This window comes from Bos javanicus, chromosome 3 (genome assembly GCF_032452875.1).
Source record: "Bos javanicus breed banteng chromosome 3, ARS-OSU_banteng_1.0, whole genome shotgun sequence".
NCBI lineage: Eukaryota > Metazoa > Chordata > Mammalia > Artiodactyla > Bovidae > Bos > Bos javanicus.
Genome location: NC_083870.1, coordinates 115,909,792 through 115,936,832, shown reverse-complemented (window position 1 = coordinate 115,936,832; position 27,041 = coordinate 115,909,792). Strand labels below are relative to the sequence as shown.

At 48.2% G+C, this 27,041-nt stretch overlaps 1 protein-coding gene across 2 annotated transcripts in view; it reads left to right on the top strand.

Annotated features, from left to right (window-relative positions):
* Window positions 1-25,157, top strand: part of ASB18 (ankyrin repeat and SOCS box containing 18) — a 72,049-nt gene extending 46,892 nt beyond the window's left edge. For both annotated transcript variants that reach the window (XM_061412711.1, XM_061412710.1), the window contains 3 exons: window positions 806-1,310; window positions 22,851-22,964; window positions 24,829-25,157. In XM_061412711.1, the coding sequence (XP_061268695.1) occupies window positions 806-1,310; window positions 22,851-22,964; window positions 24,829-25,014 (805 nt within the window). In that variant the 3' untranslated portion in view covers window positions 25,015-25,157. The remainder of the gene's footprint in view (window positions 1-805; window positions 1,311-22,850; window positions 22,965-24,828) is intronic.
* The last annotated feature ends 1,884 nt before the right edge of the window (window positions 25,158-27,041 follow it).

Below are 27,041 nucleotides of genomic sequence, written 5' to 3'. Positions count from 1 at the left end.
CAGGTCCTCAACTGCCTCCTGGGTGACAAAGCTCCCAGGTTATTCATGTTTCCAGCATTTGAACTATATTACCTTTTCCATGGCGACTCAGATGGCAAAAGAATCTGCCTGCAATACAGGAGACCCAGGTTGGATCCCTGGGTCGGGAAGATCCCCTGGAGCAGTGAATGACAACCCACTCCAGTATTGTTGCCTGGAGAATCCCATGGACAGAGGAGTCTGGCAGGCTATAGTCCATGGGGTCGCAAAGAATGGGACACAACTGAAGCAGCTTAACACACACGCACACGGTGCTACTTTGGAAGGTGTGTGCTGTGCTTAGCCGGGCAGTCATGTCCGACTCTTTGAGACCCCACAGACTGTAGCTCTCCAGCCTCCTCTGTCCATGAGAATTCTCCGGCAAAAATACTGAAGTAGGTTACCATGCCCTTCTCCAGGGTATCTTCCTGACACAGATCAAACCCACCTCTCTCAGTAGTCACAAGTTACAAAGTTTTAACGCACGTGGAGGAAAAAGTTCCTAGCTGTTTCCACCATTTAGTAACTGGTGAGCCTTGTAGCCTTCCCCCCAACCCCGGCTTTGCCGTCACCGCATTTCTTTTGAGTCCCAGTGTGAACTCCTGTATAACCTGGGCGCAGGAGATCTGGATTCCCGCCCTTGCCATTTGAGGACCAACTCCCCAGGGGAGAAGGGCGATGGGTCCAAAGGCCCAGAACCAGCAGGCAGGGCCTGTGGGGCTGGGGCAACAGGGTGCGCATGCCGGCTTGCAGCCCCATCCCGGTGACCGACCTTGACCTCCCGCAGGTGCGCGCAGGCGCTGCTGGAGCACGGCGCCTCGGTGCAACTCGAGGGCGGCACCAGCCGGGACACGCCCCTGCACGTGGCGGCGCAGCGCGGCCTGGACGAGCACGCGCGCCTCTACCTGAACCGCGGGGCGCGCGTGGACGCGAGGAACGGCCACGGCGAGACGGCCCTGAGCGCGGCGTGTGGTGCAGCCCTGCGGCCCGATGAGCACGCGCGCTGCCTTCGCCTGTGCACGCTGCTGCTGAGGCACGGCGCGGCGGCGGACACACGCGACGAGGACGAGCGCAGCCCGCTGCACAAGGCCTGCGGCCACGCGCGCCCCGGCCTGGCGCGCCTGCTGCTGCTGCACGGCGCCGACGCGCGCGCGCTCGACTATGGGGGTGCATCGCCGCTGGCCCGCGTGCTGCAGACGGCGGCCTGCGCGCCTGAGGGCGAGCCGCAGCTCACGGTGCAGGAGCTGCTCAACCACGGCTCCCCCACCGTGTGGCCCGACGCCTTCCCCAAGGTAAGAGGGGGCCCGGGACAGGCCGCGACGACTCGCAGCGCAGGGACCCGGCTTGCAGCCCGGTGCCATGCCACGCTTGTCAGACTTTCAGGGACCGGGGAACCCCCTGGAGACAGGTGAGGATGCAGATTCTGAATCCGCAGGAAACGGGTGGCAGAGTCTGGGTTTCTAGCAAGCTCTCAGTGAAGTCTTGGGACCACACGTTGAGGAGCGAGGGCTGGGAAGCCTTTTCTAGAGTTCCTAGGAGATTAAAAGGTTGGGGTGTTGACAAGCATACCCGAGTGTGACCTTGCAAAGCTGTCACCTGGAGGTCCCAGGGACTTAGTTCTATGATGCTGCGATGGCTCAAAATATTTTGGCCAAGGTATCTTTGGGTGTAATTGGTGAACAATGGAAATCAGCCTCTTCTCACATCTGGTATCTGACTTGAAATTAAATACCCTATGTGGTCATCCACCTGATTAATAGGATTACCTCGCCACACTCCTGTGAAATACTTCAGACTCCTAACATTCCCCAGCTGGGTGTCTGTCAGGTGAAGTGCCCTGTCCAGGGTCAAGGTTGTGTGGGGACCTCGACTCTACTTTGCAGACTTGACTCTGAGCAGCTTGTCGTTTTTCCACGTGTCAGATCTACACTGAAATGAGAGATGAAGAATAAAGATTTCTTATCAAATGGACTTCCCTGATAGTCCTGTCGTTAAAACTCCATGCCTCCACTGTACGGGGCAGGGGTTTGATCTCCGGTGGGAGAACTAAGATCCTGCGTGCTGGCAGGCACAGCAAAAATAAAAAATAAAATCTAAAATAAATTTTGAAGGAAAAAAAAAAGCTTTATCATCAGAAAATAATCAGATACAAAATGTTTCCAAAAGAAAAGTTCTCAAAATACTGGTTAAGAGGTTGTCCTCCCTAAAGACTTCACTGAAGGCAAGTCATTCCATTAGATGTAAAATTGGGTGTGCTTAATTTAATATTTATCCCAGACTTGCCAGTCATATGCGAGAGACATACTTTGGCCTGATTGGTCTTAAACAAATAGCTTAAAAGCTGTTATCCAAAAAGGACAATATTCTAGATGATCTGAAATAGATTCACACAGTTCTCAGATGCCAACTTTGCTTTGTGGGTGCATACAGAATACGTTTCTTGTCTCTCAAACAATAGGTGAGACATGGAAAATCCACCCAGACAAGTTCCTGGGCGTTTCCTTATTTGACAAACAGTATGACAATTTCTTATGCCAACTCTTGCACTGTCTTCAAGTAATTTTCTTGAGGCACTCTACTAATGCAGAGATTTCAATTTCCTGGGCTCTTGAAAGGGAAGAAATGCCAGCCTTTTTATAGTTTGTAACACTTATATTACAGATTTTTGCAATATATTCATAATTTACATTTCAACATTTCCCAATATTAGCAGGCTTAGTCCATCAACTGATAAAATGGAAACAAATGGAAACCTCCCACCCCTCCAGTTCACACCATGAACCAAGATGCATCCTTCAGCCCTTTTGTTGTGAAACTGCATAAAGAATGAATAAGAGGGCTTCCCTGGTAGCTCAGTGGTAAAGAATCCACATGCCAGTACAGGAGGAATGGGTTCGATCCCTGATCCAGGAAGATCCCACATGCCGAGGAGCAACTCAGCCTGTGTGCTGCAACTAACTGCACCTGTGCTCTGGAGCCCAGGAGCCGCAACTGCTGAGCCCACGTGCTGCAACTGCTGAAGCCCGTGTGCCCTAGTCCCTGTGCTCCGCGACAAGGGAGGCCACTGCGATGAGAATCCCACGCCCTGCAACTGGAGAGTAACTCCCGCTGACCACAACTAGTGAAAAGCCCACGCCGCATGAAGACCCAGCACAGTCAAAAATAAATTATTAAAAAAAAAAAAGAACGAATAAGAAACAAAACAAGAAAGACTTTCCTTGATGAGCCACAGTGAAAACTGCCTGGGGCAAACTGATCTCCATCCAGGTGTCCTTGTCTGAGGGGCAGCCGCCCAGGCAACATTCTGGGGACAGGACTGGCAGCCCGTGAACTCTGTCTCCAGGGCTGGAAGAATCGCCCTGACTTGATCCAGAGATGCAGGGCAAGACCCTCCGGGCCTCCAGGGGCCCTGGCCTGGGATCCCCTTGGGGAATCCTTTGTCAGCCACTCAGGAATGGAGCTGGGTCAGTGGGGTGCAGGCTGGATGAGGTTTGCATCTGGGACCAGCTAGCTGCAGTGCAGACCCAGGGGCCAGGAGCAGTGCTTGGCTCCTGGAAATGATGATGCATCTCCCAGCAAGTCCTCACCACTGTGGAAGGCATCGGAGTTTCTTTGAGAAATCTTAATCTCCAGACAGCTTTCACAGAATAGCAGTATGGCCTGCCCTGAACAGAGCACCGTGCAGGCACCTGCGGACCTTCCCTCAGAGTTTGTTGAATGAGAGAAGAGTATTCCCGCAACTTCACTGCCCCGGGGGCTGCATGGACTCTATGGAAATGGACATCCCACCTCTTTATTCTGAAGATCCCCACACCTCCAGAGGGTATCCCCGCACGAGTGCTAAGGGGGTCCACTGCCCTGGGCATCCTCCAGCCAATGTGAGACTCTGGCCTCGCCGCCCCCACCCCCCACACACACCCCCCTTCAACCAAAGCGAACACTCTGGAAATCGGGCAGGAGCATCTTCCTCCACCCAGGCCCCCTGCGCGCGCTCCACCGGGGAAGGGGTCTAATCACCCCGCGGGACATCAAAGGGCAGCCCCGACTCGCTCAGCAGCCCCGTGGAGCGCGCAGCAAACACGCTGAAACGAGCCACAAAGACGCTCGGCAGGCAGGACTCAGCGCCATGGCGAGGCGTACACAGAAGCACCGGGGAATGTCACAGAGCAGGCCGGCCGTGGGCAGCCGCCGCGCTGTAAATAGATGTAAAGAGACACCCACGGAGCTCAGAATTACTGAGGCAAAAGGTTTCACAGCGAGCTCATGACATAAATCACAGTTCCCCCCCACGCCCAGACAAAGGCGCCAGCACCGCGGCGGGCGGACTCAGAGCAGCCGTCGGAGCCGCGCGCAGTGCGCGGCCGCCGACATCAAAGCGGTGTCACGGCTGGGGACGCTGGCGTGTTGACAATGCCAGGCCTTTCTGCCCGGCTGACCGCTAGTTAACACCAGAGTCAGGTCGGGGCACAAGGGCAGGTGCAGGCGCGGTGTTAGGCTGCAGCCAGGTTTGAATTCTCAAAGTTGTTGGGACCGAAGGGTCCCCGCCTGGAGGAGAGCCGCCGGCAGGAGAGCAGGAGCACGCGAGGGTGGGTCTGGACTGGTTGCGACTAGTTGACTTTGCAGGTTGGATGCTTGGTCTAGAATAAGGACTTTGCTCACCTTCTGCTGGCCTTCTGCCCCTCACTTGCTGCTAAGTCACTTAGTCGTGTCCGACTCTTGCGACCCCATAGACGGCAGCCCACCAGGCTTTCCCGTCCCTGGGATTCTCCAGGCAAGAACACTGGAGTGGGTTGCCATTTCCTTCTCCAGTGCATGAAAGTGAAAAGTGAAAGGGAAGTCGCTCAGTCGTGTACGACCCTCAGCGACCCCATGGACTGCAGCCCTCCAGGCTCCTCCGTCCATGGGATTCTCCAGGCAAGAGTACTGTAGTGGACTTGGGCAGTCATAAATAATTTCCGCTTAGAGGGCTTCCCAGGCTTCCCTGGTAGCTCAGCTGGTAAAGAATGCGCCTGCAATGCAGGAGACCCAGGTTCGATTCCTGGGTTGGGAAGATGCCCTGGCGAAGGGATAGGCTACCCACTCCAATACTCATGGGCTTCCCTGGAGGCTCAGATGGTAAAGAATCCACCTGCAATGCCGGAGACCTGTGTTTCACCCATGGGTTGGGAAGATCCCCTGGAGGGGAGAATGGCAACCCACTCTGGTATTCCTGCTGGAGAATCCCAAGGACAGAGGAACCTGGCAGGCTATAGTCCGTGGGGTCACAAAGAGCTGGACATGACTGAGCGACTAAGCACAGCACATGAGGCTTCCCAGGTGGCTCAGCAGTAAAGAATCTGCCTCCCTGCCGGAGACTGGGTTCGGAACATCCCCTGGAGGAGGAAATGGCAATGCGCTTCAATATCCTTGCCTGGAAAATCCCATGACAGAAAAGCCTGGCGGGCTACAGTCCATAGGGTTGCAAAGAATCAGACACGACTAAAGTGACTGAGCACACGCACCCAGACCTGCCCCCGAGTTGGAGACATGCCTGGACAACACCAGTGATGAAAGCTTCCCCCACAGGCATTCCTTAAGCCCTTGTTCAACAAGCATTTCTAGAGCAGCTGTGCTCCAAGCTGGAGTTAGTGTTTAATTGACATATAGAGCTGCCAGTCACCTGGGTGAGATGGCCTTAACTCAGACAACCACATACACCACTATGAAGTTGCTGTGGTGAAGGCCCTGCAAACCTTGAAAGTGCCAAACCCGGTGGGGGTGGGGAGGACCAAACCCTGCTGGGCGGGGGTCCAAGGCTCCTTCGAGCTCTTATAGTGCAATCCCAGATCTGAAGGCTGAAGACACAGCTATGTGGAGAGGGGAGGGGAAACCATTCCAGGCAGAAGGAACCGCAGGTGCAAAGGTCCTGCGGCAGGAGGAACACACCAACATATGTGGGGTGGGGAGGGGAGGGTAACACAGTAACTGGAGAGGAAACAGCAAAAGGGAGCAGCTGAGCTGGGGCACCAGGCAGAGCCCTCCTTAAGGGTTGCAGCCTTTGTCTTAAGAACAGTGGGAGTCTATTACATCATCTTAAGCCATCAAGAAAGTGAAAGTGTTTGTCACTCAGTCGTGTCTGAGTCTTGGCAATCCCATGGACTAGCCAGCCAGGCTCCTCTGTTGGTGGAATTTTCTAGGCAAGAATACCGGAGTGGGTTGCCATTCCCTTCTCCAGGGGATCTTCCCAACCCAGGGATCAAACCGAGTCTCCTGCATTGCAGGCAGATTCTTTACCATCTGAGCCACCAGGGAAGTGACATAATCCAATGGGAACCGGAGGTGGGGGTCGGGGGCGGGGGGGTGACTTCTCTGCTCAAGGGTAGAGAACATGCTGGCCTAGAGGGCTGCTGGAAACCACATAGTGTCTTGCACACCAGGTGAGGGATGTAGGCAGCTGGAACAAGGGGAAATGGAGGTGGAGGGCGAGAATGACTACGGTTCTAGAAGCATCTGCAAATCTCACGTCTTGCCTCTCCTTCTGGTCACTGACCACGCTGCCAATATGGACCTGAAGTTTTTGTATTTTCCTTTTTACCTAATTATGGAATTCGGCAAGGGGACTTCACACTCCAGTTTCCCAGGGTTTTCCATGAGGGGAGCCTGGGGGGAGCAGTAGTCAAAACCCAGGGCTCCTCTCCCTGCCTTCACACAGCGTGTATACACACTCTGCCCCCCACCGTGTTAGAAGGGGTGAGCTCTCAGCAACAGCGCGCCTCCGTATCCCTTGCTCTTGTTTTATTTCTCCATCTACACAGAAAGCAATGTGCCCGTGTGATTTTTTCCCCCCTTAATTTTCTTTCTGCCGCCTCATTAGCCGGAGAGAGCGTGCGCGGACCCTAATGACATCAGCGTTGTCAGAGTGATGCGGCCGCCACGTCTTGGCAGACAGCAAGGAGGCAGCGGAGATTTTTAAACCGTGTTGGCGTAGAAATAATGAAGGCAGCCAGCTGCCTGGCAAACACGAGGGGATTCGGGGGTGGGGGTGGGGGCTGGTCAGGGGGCGGGGAGGGCTTGGAGCCCCAGAGAGGTGGAACAGAGAGAGACAGGAAATGAATTCCCAGAGACAGGCAATAAGACTTTGTCACAGTCCGTGACCCCGGGAGGAGGGGTCTGGAGGAGGGTAGCTCTTCAGAGAATGGGGGTGGGGAGGTGGGGAGGTCCAGGTTGCAAGCAGTCACTGGGAGCCATTGACTCTTTTGCTGAGAAGTGAGAGGGCTGATGGGAGGGTAGCTGGAGGGTCCAGGTTGGCCTGAGGAAGGTCTGAAGACGTAGGAACTGCCTAGAATACCTCAAAAGACAGACAGGCTACATGTGCAGAGGTCCAGTGTGAACTACTCTCTTTACTGGGGCATTTCCTCCCAACGTGGAAAAGGGGCCGGTGGTGTTCAGGGGCTGTTGTGCTCCGGGGAAATGCATGTTACTGGTGGTTCGCGTAAGCCAGAAATACCAGCTCATCAAGAGCCCACCATGGTGTGCAAGGCTGGGAGACTGCACACCTGCCTGGCTCTCCCATTGCAGCCCAGCCTCCTGTGCTCATTCTGTCTCTCTCCTTCTCTAAAGCCCATTTAAGCCCGGCCTTGTGACCATCGTACTGCTACTGCTAAGTCACTTGAGTCGTGTCCGACTCTGTGCGACCCCATAGACGGCAGCCCACCAGGCTCTGCCATCCCTGGGATTCTCCAGGCAAGAACACTGGAGTGGGTTGCCATTTCCTTCTCCAATGCATGAAAGTGAAAAGTGAAAGTGAAGTCGCTCAGTTGTGTCCGACCCTCAGCGACCCCATGGACTGCAGCCCTCCAGGTTCCTCCATCCATGGGATTTTCCAGGCAAGAATACTGGAGTGGGGTGCCATTGCCTTCTCCTGTGACCATCATGGATTAGGGAAAAAACAAATTTGGGGTAGGAAAGGGACTAGAGACAATAATGGTAATATGATTACCAGGTTCAAAGAGCATCTGCTCCTGTCTTCATGTTAAAGTATCTCTGAAGACATACATGAGAGGAGGGAAGGAGGGAAGGATGGAAGGAAGGGGGAGAGGGGGAGAAAGCAAATCCGTGCACCATTAGGAAGACCTCATGTCTGAGTCTGGAAGGGCCAGCGCACCTCTGCTGCATGGCCCTAAGTTCTCAGGCAATCAAGTACACATTAAGGCAAACGTTTAAGTCCGCCAAGTAGCCGTGGATGCCGGTGGTGGTGCAGTGCATTGTGGGAGATGCAGTAAAAAGTGCAGAGGTGGAAACTGAGGAACCCAGGTTGCATAGCAACCTGCTGACTCTGCTGGGGGGAGGGTGGGAGGAAGAGGCCTCCTGATGGAGCACAGGTGACCAGGAGAGTGTACAGACTAGGACCTGGGCTGGGCGTCTCCCTTACCAGCCTTCCTCCACTTTGCCCCTCCACCGTCTCAAAGGCTAACAGAGGAAAGGACCATGGACTTCCCCTTCGTGTCCACAGACTTCGTGTCTGGATCTAACCCTAACCAGAGATGAATATAGAGAAAAATAAATGGATTCATGGGGGAGCAGGAAAAAAGAATGAGATAGCTTCCTGAGAATAGAGAGGAAATCTGTTCCTCTCATCAAAAGATCCAGAAGAAAATCTGAGAAATTGTATGCCTGTGTGCCATCCTGTATGGCATGCAAGATGATACAGCCTTTAAATCCATAAAACCAAACAAGATGAGAAGTCAACAGAATGACATGAAAAGGAAGATGGAGGAGATAAATTTATACCAAGAAAGCAACAACACAATGGTAGATTAGATTACATTCAGTTCAGTTCAATCACTCAGTCATGTCCGACTCTTTGTGACCCCATGGACTGCAGCACACCAGGCTTCCCTGTCCAACACCAACTCCCGGAGGTTGCTCAAACTCATGTCCATCAAGTCGGTGATGCCATCCAACCATCTCATCCTCTGTCATCCCCTTCTCCTCCTGCCTTCAATCTTTCCCAGCATCAGGGTCTTTTCAAATGAGTCAGTTCTTTGCATCAGGTGGCCAAAGTATTGGAGTTTCAGCTTCAGCATCACTCCTTCCAATGAATATTCAGGACTGATTTTCTTTGGGATTGACTGGTTTAATCTCCTTGCAGTCCAAGGGACTCTCGAGAGTCTTCTCCAACACCACAGTTAAAAAGCATCATTTCTTCAGTGCTCAGCTTTCTTAGATGACATTAAAGGAAGTAAAATGCAGAACTGATTCATAAAGAATCAAACCAAGGATGTGAGTGAGGGTGCTGTGCTATTTGTCTGTGTGCCCCCAGATCCAGTCCCTGCTGTCTCTGTTCTACTCTGCATCCTGACAGGGTGTGGGCATTGTGGCTAGCCCCTTCAAGCTAACACATAGCCCTAAGCCATAGCTGGTTTCTGGCTGGGTTCAGCCAGGGGAGACACCGTGGGAAATTGGAGGTGGAGGGAGAAATAAAGCCAAGGTGTTTCTTGTCCCCTTCCTCCATCCTGAGTAGCTTCTACAGCAACACGTTCCTCTCCATGACTCCAATATCCCCAGACAGCTCCTTCTCAAAGTCACAGCCTCTGCCAGGCAGCCCCTGCCTGACTTGGTTCCAGCCCCGCTAGAATCTCTCATAACAAGAAACACAGGCTTCTCGATTGGTTATTTCTGAGTGTCAGTGACATCATCAAAGAACCATATGCCTTCCAAGCTCAGTAAGTCAACCTTGCCCTCAAAATGGTCCTTTTCTTGGTCTCTAAATGGCTTCCAACAACTGTTCCAACCAGCTTGCTGTTCAGATTCAGCCGCTTTTCTCTAGAAACCCTGAGGAAGTCCTTCTCTGTGTTTTACTGACTCCAGTTGGCTTAAACTTGCCCTTCCCCAAACCATTAAATGGTAACGAGAATAGAATGATCATGATTGAATTAATCTAATTGTCTGGAGTGTTGGGAAGTCAACCACAATGTTCACTACAAAGGACTGATGTTAAAAGATCTTCTTAAGTGCAAAAAAAAAAAAAAGTCAAGAAACTAAAAGACAAAGTGATAGTCATAAAGGGCAGAGAGCCAACTCACAGATAAGTGACGTTATTGAAGAACCTACAGCAAATGGATCAGAAATAATCATCAAAGACATAATAGAAGAAAACGTATCTGCACTGAAAAGTCTTCAAGTGTAGGACTTGAATGGATGTTCTCTGCAAATCAGTGATGGGAGACACATACCTGTATACAGTCTAGCAAAAGCATTCTAAAAAGGCACAGAAAGACCTAGCAAGGCATCCAAGTAGAAAACAGGATCCTAAAGGAGTAAGAATCAGACTGCACTCTGAGGTCTCTGCAGTATTATCATAGGACAACTAAATATCTACAGATTTTTTTTTTGGACCGTACCATGTGGCTTGCTGGATCCAAGTTCTCCAACCAGGGACTGAACCCAGTCCCTGGCAGTGAAAGCACCAGAACCTAACTACTGCACCACCAGAGAACTCCCCATCTACAGATTTTTTTATTTTTTAATTGAAGGATAATTGCTTTACAATGTTGTTGTTGGTTTCTGTCATACAACAACTCAAATCAGTCATCAGTTCAGTCACTCAGTAGTGTCCGAATCTTTGTGACCCCATGAATCAGAGCACGCCAGGCCTCCCTGTCCATCACCAACTCCCGGAGTTCACTCAGACTCACGTCCATCGAGTCGGTGATGCCATCCAGCCATCTCGTCCTCTGTCATCCCCTTCTCCTCCTGCCCACAATCCGTCCCAGCATCAGAGTCTTTTCCAATGAGTCAACTCTTCGCATGAGGTGGCCAAAGTACTGGAGTTTCAGCTTTAGCATCAGTCCTTCCAATGAACACCCAGGACTGATCTCCTTTAGAATGGCCTGGTTGGATCTCCTTGCAGTCCAAGGGACTCTCAGGAGTCTTCTCCAACACCACAGTTCAAAAGCATCAATTCTTCAGCGCTCAGCTTTCTTCACAGTCCAACTCTCACATCCATACATGACCACTGGAAAAAACCATAGCCTTGACTAGATGGCCCTTTGTTGGCAAAGTAATGTCTCTGCTTTTTAATATGCTATCTAGGTTGGTCATAACTTTCCTTCCAAGGAGTAACCGTCTTTTAATTTCATGGCTGCAATCACCATCTGCAGTGATTTTGGAGCCCCAAAAATAAAGTCTGACACTGTTTCCACTGTTTCCCCATCTATTTCCCATGAAGTGATGGGACAAGATGCCATGATCTTAGTTTTCTGAATGTTGAGCTTTAAGCCAACTTTTTTACTCTCCTCTTTCACTTTCATCAAGAGGCTCTTTAGTTCCTCTTCACTTTCTGCCATAAGGGTGGTGTTGTCTGCATACTGAGGTTATTGATATTTCTCCCGGCAATCTTGATTCCAGCTTGTGCTTCTTCCAGCCCAGTGTTTCTCATGATGTACTCTGCATATAAGTTAAATAGGCAGAGTGACAATATACAGCCTTGACATACTCTTTTTCCTATTTGGAACCAGTCTGTTGTTCCATGTGGAGTTCTAACTGTTGCTTCCTGACCTGCATATAGGTTTCTCAAGAGGCAGGTCAGGTGGTCTGGTATTCCCATCTCTTTCAGAATTTTCCACAGTTTGTTGTGATCCACACAGTCAAAGGCTTTGGCATAGTTAATAAAGCAGCAGTAGATGTTTTTCTGGAACTCTCTTGCTTTTTCCATGATCCAATGGATGTTGGCAATTTGATCTCTGGTTCCTCTGCCTTTTCTAAAACCAGCTTGAACATCTGGAAGTTCATGGTTCACGTATTGCTGAAGCCTGGCTTGGAGAATTTTGAGCATTACTTTACTAGTGTGTGAGATGAGTGCAATTGTGCAGCAGTTTGAGCATTCTTTGGTATTGCCTTTCTTTGGGATTGGAATGAAAACTGACCTTTTCCAGTCCCATGGCCACTGCTGAGTTTCCAAATTTGCTGACATACTGAGTGCAACACTTTCACAGCATCATCATTCAGGATTTGAAATAGCTCAACTGGAATTCCATCACCTCCACTAGCTTTGTTCATAGTGATGCTTTCTAAGGCCCACTTGACTTCATATTCCAGGATGTCTGGCTGTAGGTGAGTGATCACACCATCATGATTATCTTGGTCGTGAAGATCTTTTTTGTATAGTTCTTCTGTATATTCTTGCCACCTCTTCTCAATATCTTCTGCTTCTATTAGGTCCATACCATTTCTGTCCTTTATTGAGCCCATCTTTGCATGAAATGTTGCCTTGGTATCTTTAATTTTCTTGAAGAGATCTTTAGTCTTTCCCATTTATTGTTTTCCTCCATTTTTTTCCATTGATCACTGAGGAAGGCTTTCTTATCTCTCCTCGCTATTCTTTGGAACTCTGCATTCAGATGCTTATCTTTCCTTTTCTCCTTTGCTTTTCACTTCTCTTCTTTTCACAGCTATTTGTAAGGCCTCCCCAGACAGCCATTTTGCTTTTTTGCATTTCTTTTCCATGGGGATGGTCTTGATCCCTATCTCCTGTACCATGTCACGAAGCTCCATCCATAGTTCATCAGAGACTCTGTCTATCAGATCTAGGCCCTTAAATCTATTTCTCACTTCCACTGTATAATCATAAGGGATTTGATTTAGGTCATACCTGAATGGTCTACTGGTTTTCCCTACTTTCTTCAATTTAAGTCTGAATTTGACAATAAGGAGTTCATGATCTGAGCCACAGTCAGCTCCCAGTCTTGTTTTTGCTGACTGTATAGAGCTTCTCCATCTTTGGCTGCAAAGAATATAATCAATCTGATTTCAGTGTTGACCATCTGGTGATGTCCATGTGTAGAGTCTTCCCTTGTGTTGTTGGAAGAGGGTGTTTGCTATGACCAGTGCATTCTCTTGGCAAAACTCTATTAGTCTTTGCCCTGCTTCATTCCGTATTCCAAGGCCAAATTTGCCTGTTACTCCAGGTGTTTCTTGACTTCCTACTTTGGCATTCCAGTCCCCTATAATGAAAAGGACATCTTTTGGGGTGTTAGTTCTAAAAGGTCTTGTTGGTCTTCATAGAACCATTCAGCTTCAGCTTCTTCAACATTACTGGTTGGGGTATAGACTTGGATTACTGTGATATTGAATGGTTTGCCTTGGAAACGAACAGAGATCATTCTGTCATTTTTGAGATTGCATACAAGTACTGCATTTCAGACTCTTTTGTTGACCATGATGGCTACCGTACTTCTTCTAAGAATAGTCTAACAGAATGTGGTCCACTGGAGAAGGGAATGGCAAACCACTTCAGTATTCTTGCCTTGAGAACCCCGTGAACAGTATGAAAAGGCAAAATGATAGGATACTGAAAGAGGAACTCCCTGGGTCAGTAGGTGCCCAATATGCTACTGGAGATCAGTGGAGAAATAACTCCAGAAAGAATGAAGGGATGGAGCCAGCTCAGGGGTGCTCTTGGCAAGGGCTGATTGGGTGGGGTAGGGGAGGCTGAAGGCCAAATGAAATGAGCGTACTCCAGCTGCCCAAGGGATGATGGGGAAAGACCGTCTCAGGAATGGGAAACTCAGTCTGCAGAGTCTCTCAACTCAACCTCTTAAATATCTCTCAAAGTCTTTCTTCTTTTTCCATCCTGGCTGCCACCAGCTGAGTTTGGGCCACAGTCATCTCAGTGGTAGAGAAGGCAGCTGTCAATGCAGAGGACGTAAGAGGCCCTGTTTCGATCCCTGGGTTGGGAAGATCCCCTGGAAGAGGAAATGGCTACCCACTCCAGTATTCTTGCCTGGAGAATTCCGTGGACAGAGGAGCCTGGCGGGCTACAGTCCAGGGGGTCACAAAGAGTAAGACACGACTGAGTGACTGAACATGCACAAATCTCTCCCCTAGATTGCAAAAATATCCTCGTAACTCAACTCTCTGCCTCCAATATGGCCCCGTGGAACTCTTCTCAACACTGTAGCCATGGTGATATTTCTAAAATTAAAATCTGACCCTGTCACTTCTCCACTCATCACCCTTCAAGGGCTTTCCAGTGCCCTGAAGATAAAGTCTAGCTTCTTATCGTGGCCGACAGCACACTTCCGGCTCTGACCTGCTGTCCTCTCCAGTCTCAATTCTCACTACCCACCCCACCCCCCGTGTCAAACCTCACATCGCAGTCAATATTTTTTATATATGTATAATTTTACTTATTCACTTATATTTGGCTGCGTTGGGTCTTTGCTGCTTTGTGAGAATTTCTCTAGTTGCAACTCGGGGGCTACTGTTCATTGTGATGCGTGGGCTTCACACTGCAGTGGCTTCTTTTGTTGGGGGTCACAAGCTCTAGGGAGCCTGAGCTTCAGCAGTTTTGGTGCATGGGCTTAGTTGCCCCACAGCACATGGGATCTCCCTAGACCAGGGATGGAACCCGTGTCTCCTGCATTGGCAGGCAAACCTTCATCTACTGCACCCAAGGAAGTCCCACAGCCAGTACTTTCTGTTCCTTCTCACCTCCCATGTTTGATAATTATTTTCTATACCTTGAACATCCTACTCCTCAGAACTTTCCATATCTTTTGGAACTGCTGTTCCATGTCTTACCTTGAATGTCACTTCCTGCAGAAATCTTTCCTTGACCAACTCACCACACCATTGCAAACCTAGGTCTGACTCAGGTGTCATTTCTAGCACCTGGTGATTCCTCCACCAGAGTACTATGGCACCTACATATTTATTATTACTACTAACATCATGAGAAACGCTGGGCTGGAGGAAGCACAAGCTGGAATCAAGATTGCCAGGAGAAATATCAGTAACCTCAGATATGCAGATGACACCACCCTTATGGCAGAAAGTGAAACTAAAGAGCCTCTTGATGAAAGTGAAAGAGGAGAGTGAAAAAGTTGGCTTAAAGCTCAACATTCAGAAAACGAAGATCATGGCATCCAGTCCCATCACTTCATGGCAAATAGATGGGGAAACAGTGGAAACAGTGGCTGACTTTATTTTTCTGGGCTCCAAAATCACTGCAGATGGTGACTGCAGCCATGAAATTAAAAGACGTTTACTCCTTGGAAGGAAAGTTATGACCAACCTAGATAGCATATTCAAAAGCAGAGACATTACTTTGCCAATAAAGGTCCGTCTAGTCAAGGGTATGGTTTTTCCAGTGGTCATGTATGGATGTGAGAGTTAGACTATAAAGAAAGCTGAGCACTGAAGAATTGATGCTTTTGAGCTGTGGTGTTGGAGAAGACTCTTGAGAGTCCCTTGGACAGCAAGGAGATCCAACCAGTCCATTCTAAAGGAGATCAGTCCTGGGTGTTCATTGGAAGGACTGATGTTGAAGCTGAAACTCCAATACTTTGGCCACCTGAAGTGAACCCTGATGCTGTGAAAGATTAAAGGCGGGAGGAGAAGGGGACGACAGAGGATGAGATGGTTGGATGGCATCACCGACTTGATGGACATGAGTTTGAGCAAGCTCAGGGAGTTGGTGATGGACAGGGGAGCCTGGCATGTTGCAGTCCATAGGACCACAAAGAGTCGGACATTACTGAGTGACTGAACTGAACTGAAGGTAAAACATATTGCCAAGTTAACTGAGTGGTCAATCCAAGGAGCTGGGAAGAGAAAAGGAGAAAAGGATTAATAAGATGAAGGCAAAAATTAATGGATAGGAATATTTTTAAAGAGAATTGATCAAAGAAATCCAATAGCTGATTGCGTGACAAATAATTAAAATAGAATTCCAGCAAGACATTAAATATGCAGAACACAGTGCAGAGACAGTCACAGTGATTTCAAATGGGAAAGGGTGCTTATTCCTAGATACGGTGCACATAACCGTCCCCATCCAGATTTGTTCTCCACCTGCATGGACCCATCTGCAAGTCTCCTGGCTCTCTGCTCCCTGGGCTTCATCAGGGCAGTGTCCCGGAAGCCGGGGAGGAAGGAGAGTGAGGTCAGAGGGTGTGTTCACCAGGTACCCTCTCAGCTTGAGGTTGGTGTGTGTCCCTAGCCAGAGATCTCTGCTCCTGGTAAGTCACCCACTCCATTCTCTCACCCTGCAGGCCCAGGAGTGGGAATCACCCCCACTGCCAGCTCTGTATCAAAGCACTGCTCCTCGTGGTTGTTCTGCACACACACCTGGCTAAACAAGCCCTGTATCAATAACCCTCCTGGAATAATCCTGCCTTAAATGTGCCCTCTGTTTCCTGTTACCACCCTGACCAGTACACTTGCAATGCTGAATTTCTTTTTTTTCCAGGAAAATATAGATGAACAAAATTAAGCCAAGAATAAATCAAAATAAAATATGCCAGTAACTGTGAAAAAATTGAAAATATTATCACCTGCAGCTAAAGGTTCAAATGCAAAGTCCATCATGCTTTCTTATTTCCTATAATTATCTACTTTTCAAAATCTTTCAGAGTACTAAAAATACAGAAATCATCTCAGACAGTTTTACTAAGTTAATGCTGAGTGACATTAAAACTTGACAGTAATGTTAATAGCTCAAAAAGCTAAAACTGTAAAGCAAACTTATGTATTAAAAGATGAAAAATATCTTAACAAATTGAATCTACCATTCTATTTAGAAGACTAGCCAAATAGAGACTGTTTTATGAAAGGCAAAATAGGTCAGTATTGGATAATCTTTTTGTAGCAATTTGGCTGCTGCTGCTGCTGCTAAGTCGCTTCAGTCGTGTCCGACTCTGTGCGACCCCAAGACGGCAGCCCACCAGGCTCCGCCGGCCCTGGGATTCTCCAGGCAAGAACACTGGAGTGGGTTGCCATTTCCTTCTCCAATGCATGAAAGTGAAGAGTGAAAGTGAAGTCACTCAGTCGTGTCCAACTCTCAGTGATCCCATGGACTGCAGCCTACCAGGCTCCTCCATCCATGGAATTTTCCAGGCAAGAGTACTGGAGGGGGTGCCATCGCCTTCTCCAAGCAATTTGGCTAGAAAACATTAAAAACTTAAATCATAAATCTAGTAATACAAAGATATTTCCTTAACTTAGAACAAAGTATTTATCCCCTTCATGGATCACAGCCTTGTCATGGCAAAGGGGCTTACATAACTCGAGGAAGCTATGAGCCATGCCATGCAGGGATACCCAAGACAGACAGGTCATGGAGACAGGTAGTGGAGAGTTCTGACAAAATGTGGCCCACTAGAGGAGGGAACCCACTCCAGTATTCTTGCCTGCAGAGCCCCGTGAACAATATGAAAAGGCAAAAAGATATGACACCGGAAGATGAGCCCCCAGGTGGGAAGGTGTCCAGTATGCTACTGGGGAAGAGCGGAGGGCAGTTACTAATAGCTCCACAAAGACCGAAGACACTGGGCCAAAGCAGGAACGACACTCAGTTGTGCATGGGTCTGGTGGTGAAAATAAAGTCCAGTGCTGTAAAGAACAATATTGCATAGGAACGTGGAACGTTAGGTCCACAAATCAAGGCCAGTTAGACATGGTCAAGCAGGAGATGGCAAGATTGAACACTGACATCTTAGGAATCAGTGAACTAAAATGGACGGGAATGGGTAGACTTAATTCAGATGACCATTATATCTGTTACAGTGGGCCAGAATTCCTTAGAAGAAATGGAACTAAAGGAACTATGTCAATAAAAGAGTCAATGAAAGAGTTCAAAATCCAATACTTGGGTACTGGACAGAAACTGTAAGGACCTAAAAGAAGCAGAAGAGATTAAGAAGAGATGGCAAGAATGCACAGAAGAGTTATACAAAATGGCCTTAATGACCCAAATTACCACAGTGGTGTAGTCACTCACCTAGAGCCAGACATCCTGGAGTATGAAGTCAGTTGGGCCTCAGGAAGCAGTATTACGAACAAAGCTAGTGGAGGTGATGGAATTTCAGCTGAGCTATTTCAAATCCTGAAAGATGATGCTGTCAAAGTGCTGCACTCAATATGTCAGCAAATTTGGAAAACTCAGCAGAGGCCACAGGACTGGAAAAGGTCAGTTTTCATTCCAAACCCAAAGAAGTGAAAGAATATTCCAGCTACTATAGAACTGTGCTCATTTCACATGCTAGAAAGGTTATGCTCAAAATCCTTCAAGCTAGGCTTCAGCAGTATGTGAACTGAGAACTTCCTGATACTCAGTCTGGGTTTAGAAAAGGCAGATGAACCAAAGATCAAATTGCCAATATTCGTTGGATCATGGAGAAAGCAAGGGAGTTCTGGGAAAACATCTGCTTGTGCTTCATTGACTACACTAAAGCCCATCACTTCATGGCAAATAGAAAGGGAAAAGTGGAAGCAGTGACAGACTTTATTTTCTTGGGCTCCAAAAATCACTGTGGATGGTGACTGCAGCCATGAAATTAAAAGATGCTTGCTCCTTGGAAGGAAGGCTATGACAAACCTAGACAGCATATTAATAAGCAGAGACACCAGTTTGCTGACAAAGGTTCATATAATCAAAGCTATGTTTTTTCCAGTCATCATGTATGGATGTGAGAGTGAACCATAAAGAAGGCTGAGCACCAAATAATTGATGCTTCTGAATTGTGGCGTTTGAGAGTCCCCTGGACTGCAAGAAGATCAAACCAGTCAATCCTAAAGAAAATCAACCCTGAATATTCACTGGAAGGACTGATGCTGAAGCTCCAATCCTTTGGCCACCTGATGGGAAGAACTGACTCATTGGAAAAAACTCTGACGCTGGGAAAGACTGAAGACAAAATGAGAAGGAGGCAGCAGAGGATGAGATAGTTAGATAGCATCACCGATTCAGTGGACATGAATTTGAGCAAACTCTGGGAGATAGTGAAGGACAGGGAAGCCTGACATGCTGCAATCCATGGGGTTGCAAAGAGTCAGACACAACTTAGCAACTGAACAACAATAAATTTATGTGAATTCACAAAATTTATTTTTTTGTGAATAAATTTTGTCAATAAATTCACAAATTTATGTGAAACTACTATCCAAGATTATGGTGAAAGTTTAGAGGCAGTCCTATTAAATTTAGATGATACCTGTTATCAATTACTGTTATTTAACATTCAATTTTAAAGCTCTAGTCAATATAATAAGACAAGGAAAATAAATATTAATATTGAGGAGGATAAAACATTATTTGCAAAAATTATTTTCTATCTTAAAAATAACATTAATAAATAAAGTATACTTATAAATCAGTGAGGCTTCCCTTGTGGCTCAGCTGGTAAAGAATCTGCCTGCAATGTGGGAGACCCGGGTTCAGTCCCTGGGCTGGGAAGATCTCCTGGAGAAGGAAAACGCTACCCACTCCAGTATTCTGCCCTAGAGAATTTCAAGGACTCTTTAGTCCATGGGGTTGCAAAGAGTTGGACATGACTGAGCGACTCTCACAATGATAAAAAAAGAACACAGTATAGAAAAAATGAGCAAAAGACATAATCTAGCAATTCATTAAAAAAAGACAAATGTCAACCAAAAGCAAATATTTCACCTTGTGCCTATCAAATTTAAATAATTAATGAGATGATCTGTGTAGGAAGAAAGAGGTCCTCTCATACTCAGTTCTTCAAAAGGGGTAACGACTTATACACTTACAGTTTGACAGTATGTTTTAAGACCTTTAAAGTATACACTCTCATTGGAAACCAGAATTGAAAGAGACATGTGTACCCCAGTATTCATCACAGCACAATAGCTGGGGCATAGAAGCAACCTAGATGTCCATTGGCAGAGGAATGGATAAGGAAGCAGTGGTACATATACACAATGGAGTATTACTCAGCTGTTAAAAAGAACGCATCTGAGTCAGTTCTAATGAGGTGGATAAAACTGGAACCTATTATACAGCGTGAAGTAAGTCAGAAAGAAAAACACCAATACAGTATATTAACATATATATATATATATATATATATATATATATATATATCAATTTAGAAAGATGGTAATGATGACCCTATATGCAAGGGAGCAAAAGAGACGCAGATATAAAGATTTTTGGACTCTGTGTGAGAAGGCAAGGGTGGGATGATTTGAGAGAATAGCGTTGAAACATGTATATTACCATATGTGAAACAGATCACCGGTCCAGGTTCGATGCATGAGACAGGGCTCTCAGGGCTGGTGCACTGGGATGACTCAGAGGGATGGGATGCGGAGGGAGGTGGGAGCGGGGTTCAGGATGGGGGACACATGTATACCCATGGCTGATTCATGTCAATGTATGGCAAAAACCACCACAATATTGTAAAGTAATTAGCCTCCAATTAAATAAATAAAAACTATGGAGAAAAATAATAAACATTAAAAAGGGGGAAAAAAGTATACACACTCATTGATTTGCAGTTCTCCTTCCAGCAATTCAGTATAAGCAATCTAAATAAGAAAGGTTGGACACAGAGAAATTATATTCAGAGGTATTCATTGTTGATAAGATAAAAAAAATATTACAACTTATAGTAGTTAGCTCATTGAATTCATTATGATACATTCATACAAAATTATATGGCCACTAAAAATAATGTTTAAATGCTCATTTGTAATTTTTGAATTGTTCACAATCTATTTTGATGAAAAGTCAAGTTTCAAAATAGTATGCAAATCACTAGCTCATTTTTGTCTTTTATACTAATTTCTTTCTAAATACATAAAACCTTAGTATATACAAAATGGTGATAGGGGTTATCTCGGAAAAAGAGAAATCTGAAATTTTTAAATCTTGCTTGGGCTTCCCTGTGGCTCAGGTGGTAAAGAATCTGCCTGCAATGAGGGAGGCCTACATTCGATCCCTGGGTCAGGAAGATCCCCTGGAGGAGGGCACGGCAACGCACTCCAGTATTCTTGTCTGGAGAATCCCATGGACAGATGAGCCTGGCGGGTCCATGGAGTCCTAAAGAGCTGGACGTGACTGAGCGACTGACACTCACTTTCTGTATCTTAAGGGGGTATTACATCTGAAAGAAGACAGGTAGTGGTTTAGTCAGTAAGTGTCTGACTGTATCTTAAAGGGGTATTACATCTGAAAGAAGACAGGTAGTGATTTAGTCAGTAAGTGTCTGACTTTTGCCACCCCTGGACTGTACCCGTCCAGCCTCCTGTCAGTGGGATTTCCCTGGCAAGAATACTGGAGTGGGTTTCCATTTCCTCCTCCAGGGGATCTTCCCAATCCAGGGATCGAACCTGGTTCTGCTGTACTGGAGGCAGATTCTTCACCGACTGAGCCAGCAGGGAAGCCCAAAAGAAGCCAGGCAGGTGTAAAGGGAGCAACTGCCTTGAGTGTGTTCAGGAGCCCGTGAACAGGATGCTGGCCAGGCTTGTCATTGGTTCTGACTGTTGTCTACTGCAGCTATCTGGTGCCTGACCTCAGAAAAAAATGGCATAACCTCAGTTTTCTCAACTGAGACAGAAACAGAACAGTTTCACAGCACTTGGTAAATCCCAAACCTCAGAAACAGAATAATGAAGTTGCCCGGTTGTCGTTTAGTTGCTAAGCCGCGTCTTGACTCTTGCAACTCCATGGACTATAGCCCACCAGGCTCCTCTGTCCATGGGATTTCCCCAAAATCAAATCTGAATTCCATCACGCTTCTAAATCCAACTACTAATTTACAGAAAGCAGAGAAAAAGCGGCATCCCACAGGGATACAATCAGCAAAATCCCAACAGTGAGAAACTCCACAGGACGAATAACCCAGTTTCTTCAACAAATAAATCACACAAAACAAAAAAGAGAGATCTGAAAATACGTCGTATCAACCAGTGTAAAGGTGTTGGGCTTATCTGAACTCTTATTCAAGCAAACAAATGATTGTTTTGATATAATGGCATTTAAGAGAAACTTGTGAATTTAAACATAGAGTATATATTAGATGATACTAAGAAACCGGCTTCCCACATGGTGCTAGTGGTAAAGGATCCATCTGTCAATGCAGAATAGATGGATACAGGTTGGATTCCTGGGTCAGGAAGATCCCCTGAAGGAGGGCACGGCAACCCACTCCAGTATTCTTGCCTGGAGAATCCCATGGACAGAGGGGCCTGGTGGGCTGTAGTCTAGAGAATCGACAGAGTCAGACATGCCTGAAGTGACTTAGCATGCACGCAGTCAGGAACTATTGTTAATTTCTCAGCTGTTACAATGATTCTGCATTTGTGTTTCTTCTAAACGTCCTTTAAGAGACAGCACGAATATTTATAGATGACATAACAGGCTACATTGAATTTGCTTTAAAATAACATGAGGGAGAGGGGACTGGAAATGTGGCAAGGGCAGGATGGGCCATGAGCTGATGGTGGGTACACGAGGGTTTACCCTACTGTTCAGTCTACTTTTGTGTACTTTCAAACTTCTCCATGATGACAACAAAAGATTTCTACTTTTAAAAAGCAAACACTTTCCGTCTTTATGATGAAGCCAATGGACCTGAATTGCAGAATTTGCAAATTAGAAAACAAGCACCCTTGGCCAGTAGGGACTACAAAAGTAAACCAGAAAGGCCAAGGGGAGAAAAAAAATTCAACAGCAAAGCAACTCTTCTCCCCCAGCTTCGTGACACATTAGAAAACTGAAACCAGAAATTGGGAATGCCATCCTTATGCAGACTCCTTCCCCACCCCATCCCCCACTTCCCCCAACCGTTCTGATTCCTTTTTTCTGAACAGCTTTCCAGACCAGGAGAGCCTGCATCAGCATATTCCCCCTGGGAACTCCTTGGCCCAGACTGCTCTGGGCTTCTCCATGCACTCCGCCTGGGGCCTGACCATGACCTTATTGTATTGTTACTGGGATTGTCACACAGCCAGGAAGTGGCTGAAGCGGGATGCAGGCACCCGCTCCCACCTCCCCAGCCTTTCCCACCTGGACTCAAAATGTGTCTCCCACTGTTTCCGACCAGGTGCTGAAGAGCTGCGCAGCGGTCCCCACGGTCATTGAGGTTCTTTTCAACTCCTACTCTCAGCTCCGCGTCTCCGAGTCCTGGAAGGACGTGATCCCCGAAGAAGTGTTTCAGGTGAGGGGGCGGCCCCTTCTTCCTCCTTAGTACAGACTGTTGTCTTAATTCTGTTCTCCTAGGTGGGGTTTTGCACTCACATCCAGGAAAGGATGAAACATCTGGGGAAGGAAAGAGAAGGGCAAACCGGGGGCATGTCTGCTTCTGTTTTTCTCCTGGAGGCTCAGTATTGACTCAGCCCATGGTTGGGGTGCTGTGGGCTGCAAGGACACCCTGGCTTAGGAAGGTCAGGGCTCCATAACCAGTGTCCAAGGGAGGGTGGGCCATGGAGATCCAGGCTCCTGTGCGTCCGCTTCACCTTCTGACATCTCAGGGTATGACCGAAGCAGCTGCGGGCACTGCATTCATACATGACAAAGTCCACAGGTGACTGTTGATTAAGAAAGAAATTTTTTTTTTTTGTAGAAGCCTCTAGAAAATGGCCCCTCATGTTTTATTGACTTGAGTCCTGTGCAGATTATACACATGCATGCTAATTTGCTTCAGCGGTGTCTGACTCGGTGCGTCCCTACAGACTGTAGCCCTCCAGGCTCCTCTGTCCATGGGATTCTCCAGGCAAGAATACTGGAGTGGGTGGCCATGCCCTCCTCCAGGGGATCTTTCTGATCCAGGGGTTGAACTTGTATCTCTTAGGTCTCCTGCATTGGCAAGTGGCTTCTTTAGCAGATTCTTTGAAAGAAGAGAGTGAAAAAGTTGGCTTAAAGCTCAACATTCAGAAAACTAAGATCATGGCATCTTGTCCCATCACTTCATGGGTAATAGATGGGGAAACAGTGTCAGACTTTATTTTTTTGGGCTCCAAAATCACTGCAGATGGTGACTGCAGCCATGAAATTAAAAGACGCTTACTCCTTGGAAGAAAAGTTATGACCAACCTAGAGAGCATATTCAAAAGCAGAGACATTACTTTGCCAACAAAGGTTCGTCTAGTCAAGGCTATGGTTTTTCCAGTGGTCATATATGGATGTGAGAGTTGGACTGTGAAGAAAGCTGAGCACTGAAGAATTGATGCTTTTGAACTGTGGTGTTGGAGAAGACTCTTGAGAGTCCCTTGGACTGCAAGGAGATCCAACCTGTCCATTCTAAAGGAGATCAGTCCTGGGTGTTCTTTGGAAGGAATGATGCTAAAGCTGAAACTCCAATACTTTGGCCACCGCATGTGAAGAGTTTACTCATTGGAAAAGACTCTGATGCTGAGAGGGATTGGGGGCAGGAGGAGAAGGGGACGACAGAGGATGAGATGGCTGGATGACATCACCGACTCGATGGACGTGAGTCTGAGTGAACTCCGGGAGTTGGTGATGGACAGGGAGGCCTGGCGTGCTCTGATTCATGGGGTCGAGAAGAGTCGGACACGACTGAGCGACTGAACTGAACTTCCCACTAGTGCCGCCTGGGAAGCCCCCTGTGCAGATTAGGAATTCGAGGAGATGACCCGTATTATCTGAGATCACCCAAAACAGACTTCCCTCTGACTGGGCAGGAGCCACCCTACAGAAAAGTGCCCAGACCTGCTTTGGGTAGGATCTGGTGGCTCAGATGGTAAAGAATCTGCCTGTGATGCAGGAGACCCAGGTTCAATCCCTGGGTCAGGAAGATCCCCTGGAGGAGAGCATGGCAGCCCACTCCAGTATTCTTGCCTGGAAAATCCCATGGACAGAGGAGCCTGGTGCGCTGCAGTCCTTGGGGTCACAAAGAGTCGGACATGACTGAGAGACTAACACACACACACACACACACACTCTATCTCTCTATCAGTAGCCATGAGAGGATTCCCCGTGTCATCAGGGCTCTTCTGTCTGGGAAAAAGAAGGAAGTGTGCTGGTTCCACGTGCCCAGACTGACGCTTCCCACCTTCTTTCAGATGCACCAGGCTTTCTACCGGTCCCTCTTCGCCTTGGCCCACACACCCCGCTGTCTGCAGCATCTCTGCCGCTGCGCCATCCGGAAATCGTTCGGCAGAAAGTGCTTTTCCCTCGTACCTCTGTTGCCCTTGCCGGAGTCCCTGCAAAACTACCTGCTTCTGGAGCCAGAGGGGGTTCTGCACTGAAACCCAGCAGCGTGGCCCAGGGCGCTGTGCTCTTCTGACGGGCCTTGGATGGGACCTCCCACCCACACAGTGCACAGACCTCACCCCGCTTCAGGTTCCACCTGGGTGGGGAGTTGCAATAAAAGCCCTTTCTGCCTCTCTCAGCGTTGCTTGTGAGAATTGAAACTGTGAATGTCACAGCACATGTATCACAAAGTACCTTTCCACAGTTCAGTTCAGTTCAGTGGCTCAGTCGTGTCCGACTCTTTGCGACGCCATGGACTGCAGCACGCCAGGCCTCCCTGTCCATCACCAACTCCCGGAGTTTACTCAAACTCATGTCCATCGAGTCGGTGATGCCATCCAACCATCTCATCCTCTGTTATCCCCTTCTCCTCCTGCCCCCAGTCCATCCCAGCATCAGGGTCTTTTCCAATGAGTCAGCTCTTTGTATCAGGTGGCCAAAGTATTGGAGTTTCAGCTTCAGCATCAGTCCTTCCAATGAACACCCAGGACTGATCTCCTTTAGAATGGACTGGTTGGATCTCCTTGCAGTCCAACGGACTCTCAAGAGTCTTCTCCAACACCACAGTTCAAAAGCATCAATTCTTCCGCGCTCAGCTTTCTTTATAGTCCAACTCTCACATCCATACATGACCACATGGACTACCTTTCCACAGAGGTTGAACTAAAAGGTGTATGTATTTTTCCCAGAGTTGGTCTCCCTGCCCACGATCGTTCAGCCACAGTCCTGCTGGCCCTGTCCCCAAACTTCAGACCCTCTGACTTAGGGTGGGAAAACATTACACCCCTCCTAGAGCTCAGCCCCCCGGGAAGGCTCTGCCCCTCCAAACATGACAGAGGTCCATATGCAGAGAGGAGGACGCGTGCTTCCGTAACGAGAGCCCCTGCCCAGGAGCCCACTGGTGCTTCTGAGCGTGTCACCGCCCAGAGCCCCTCGGAGGATGCTGGAGGGGTGGTGAGCAGACACTTTGACCCTGTGCGCGTCTTCTGTCCAATGGCCCAGCAGACCCAGCTGATCCGGCTGTGGGGGACAGTTCAGGATGCCAGATACAGACACAGGCTCGTGGAGGCTGCCCTCAGCCCAGCCTGAGCATCTGTAACAGGAGGAAGCTCTAACGCCTAGGACTGGATTAACCATGTTTTTATATTTTTTATATTCTGGTGCTTTGACACCTGGGGCCTTTCGGACCGGGACTGCCCACCGCCCCTCCCCGGGCTAGCCAGTTCTTAAAGACAATAAACAATGTGCCCCCAAGCATCCTTTTCAAATACAACTCAACCACCCCAGGGCTCACACCCCTACCACCTCCCTGGATCTCCTGTCCCTATCTCCCCCCGCCCACCGCCCCAACCAGGGCCACCCAGACACCTGGGGGCAAGCCCCTCTGCCTCTGAGCCCACTGCAGTTGTTGAGATTAGCCAGTCCTGTGCCCATGTATCCATCCCCATGGAAACTGCAGTCAAGGCTCCTGCCCACATCTCCTCCCCCGGCCCCCACCTCCTGACCAACCCTGGTGCTCCCCCATGTGGTGTGGCCCTTCTCTTGGGAACTGTGAGTAATAAACTATCTCTTCACTGGTCTGAAGATCTCTCTTCTCATCTGTTGGCCTTGCATGCAGGCGTACTAAAGCCACTTCAGTCGTGTCCAACTCTTTGCAACCCTATGGGCTATATAGCTGGCCAGGCTCCTCTGTCCACGGGATTTTTCCAGGCAAGAATACTGGAGTGGGTTGCCATTTCCTCCTCCAGGAGATCTTTCTGATGCAGGGATCAAACCCGTGTCTCCTTCGTTGCAGGCAGATTCTTCACTGCTGAGCCACAGGGGAAGCCCTCTGTTGGCCTTGCTGCTGCTGCTGCTGCTGCTGCTGCTAAGTCGCTTCAGTCGTGTCCGAGTCTGTGTGACCCCATAGACGGCGGCCCACCAGGCTCCTCCGTCCCTGGGATTTTCCAGGCAAGAGCACTGGAGTGGGTGCCATTGCCTTCTCCTTCTGTTGGCCTTACTAGACCTCAGAAGTTAAACCCCA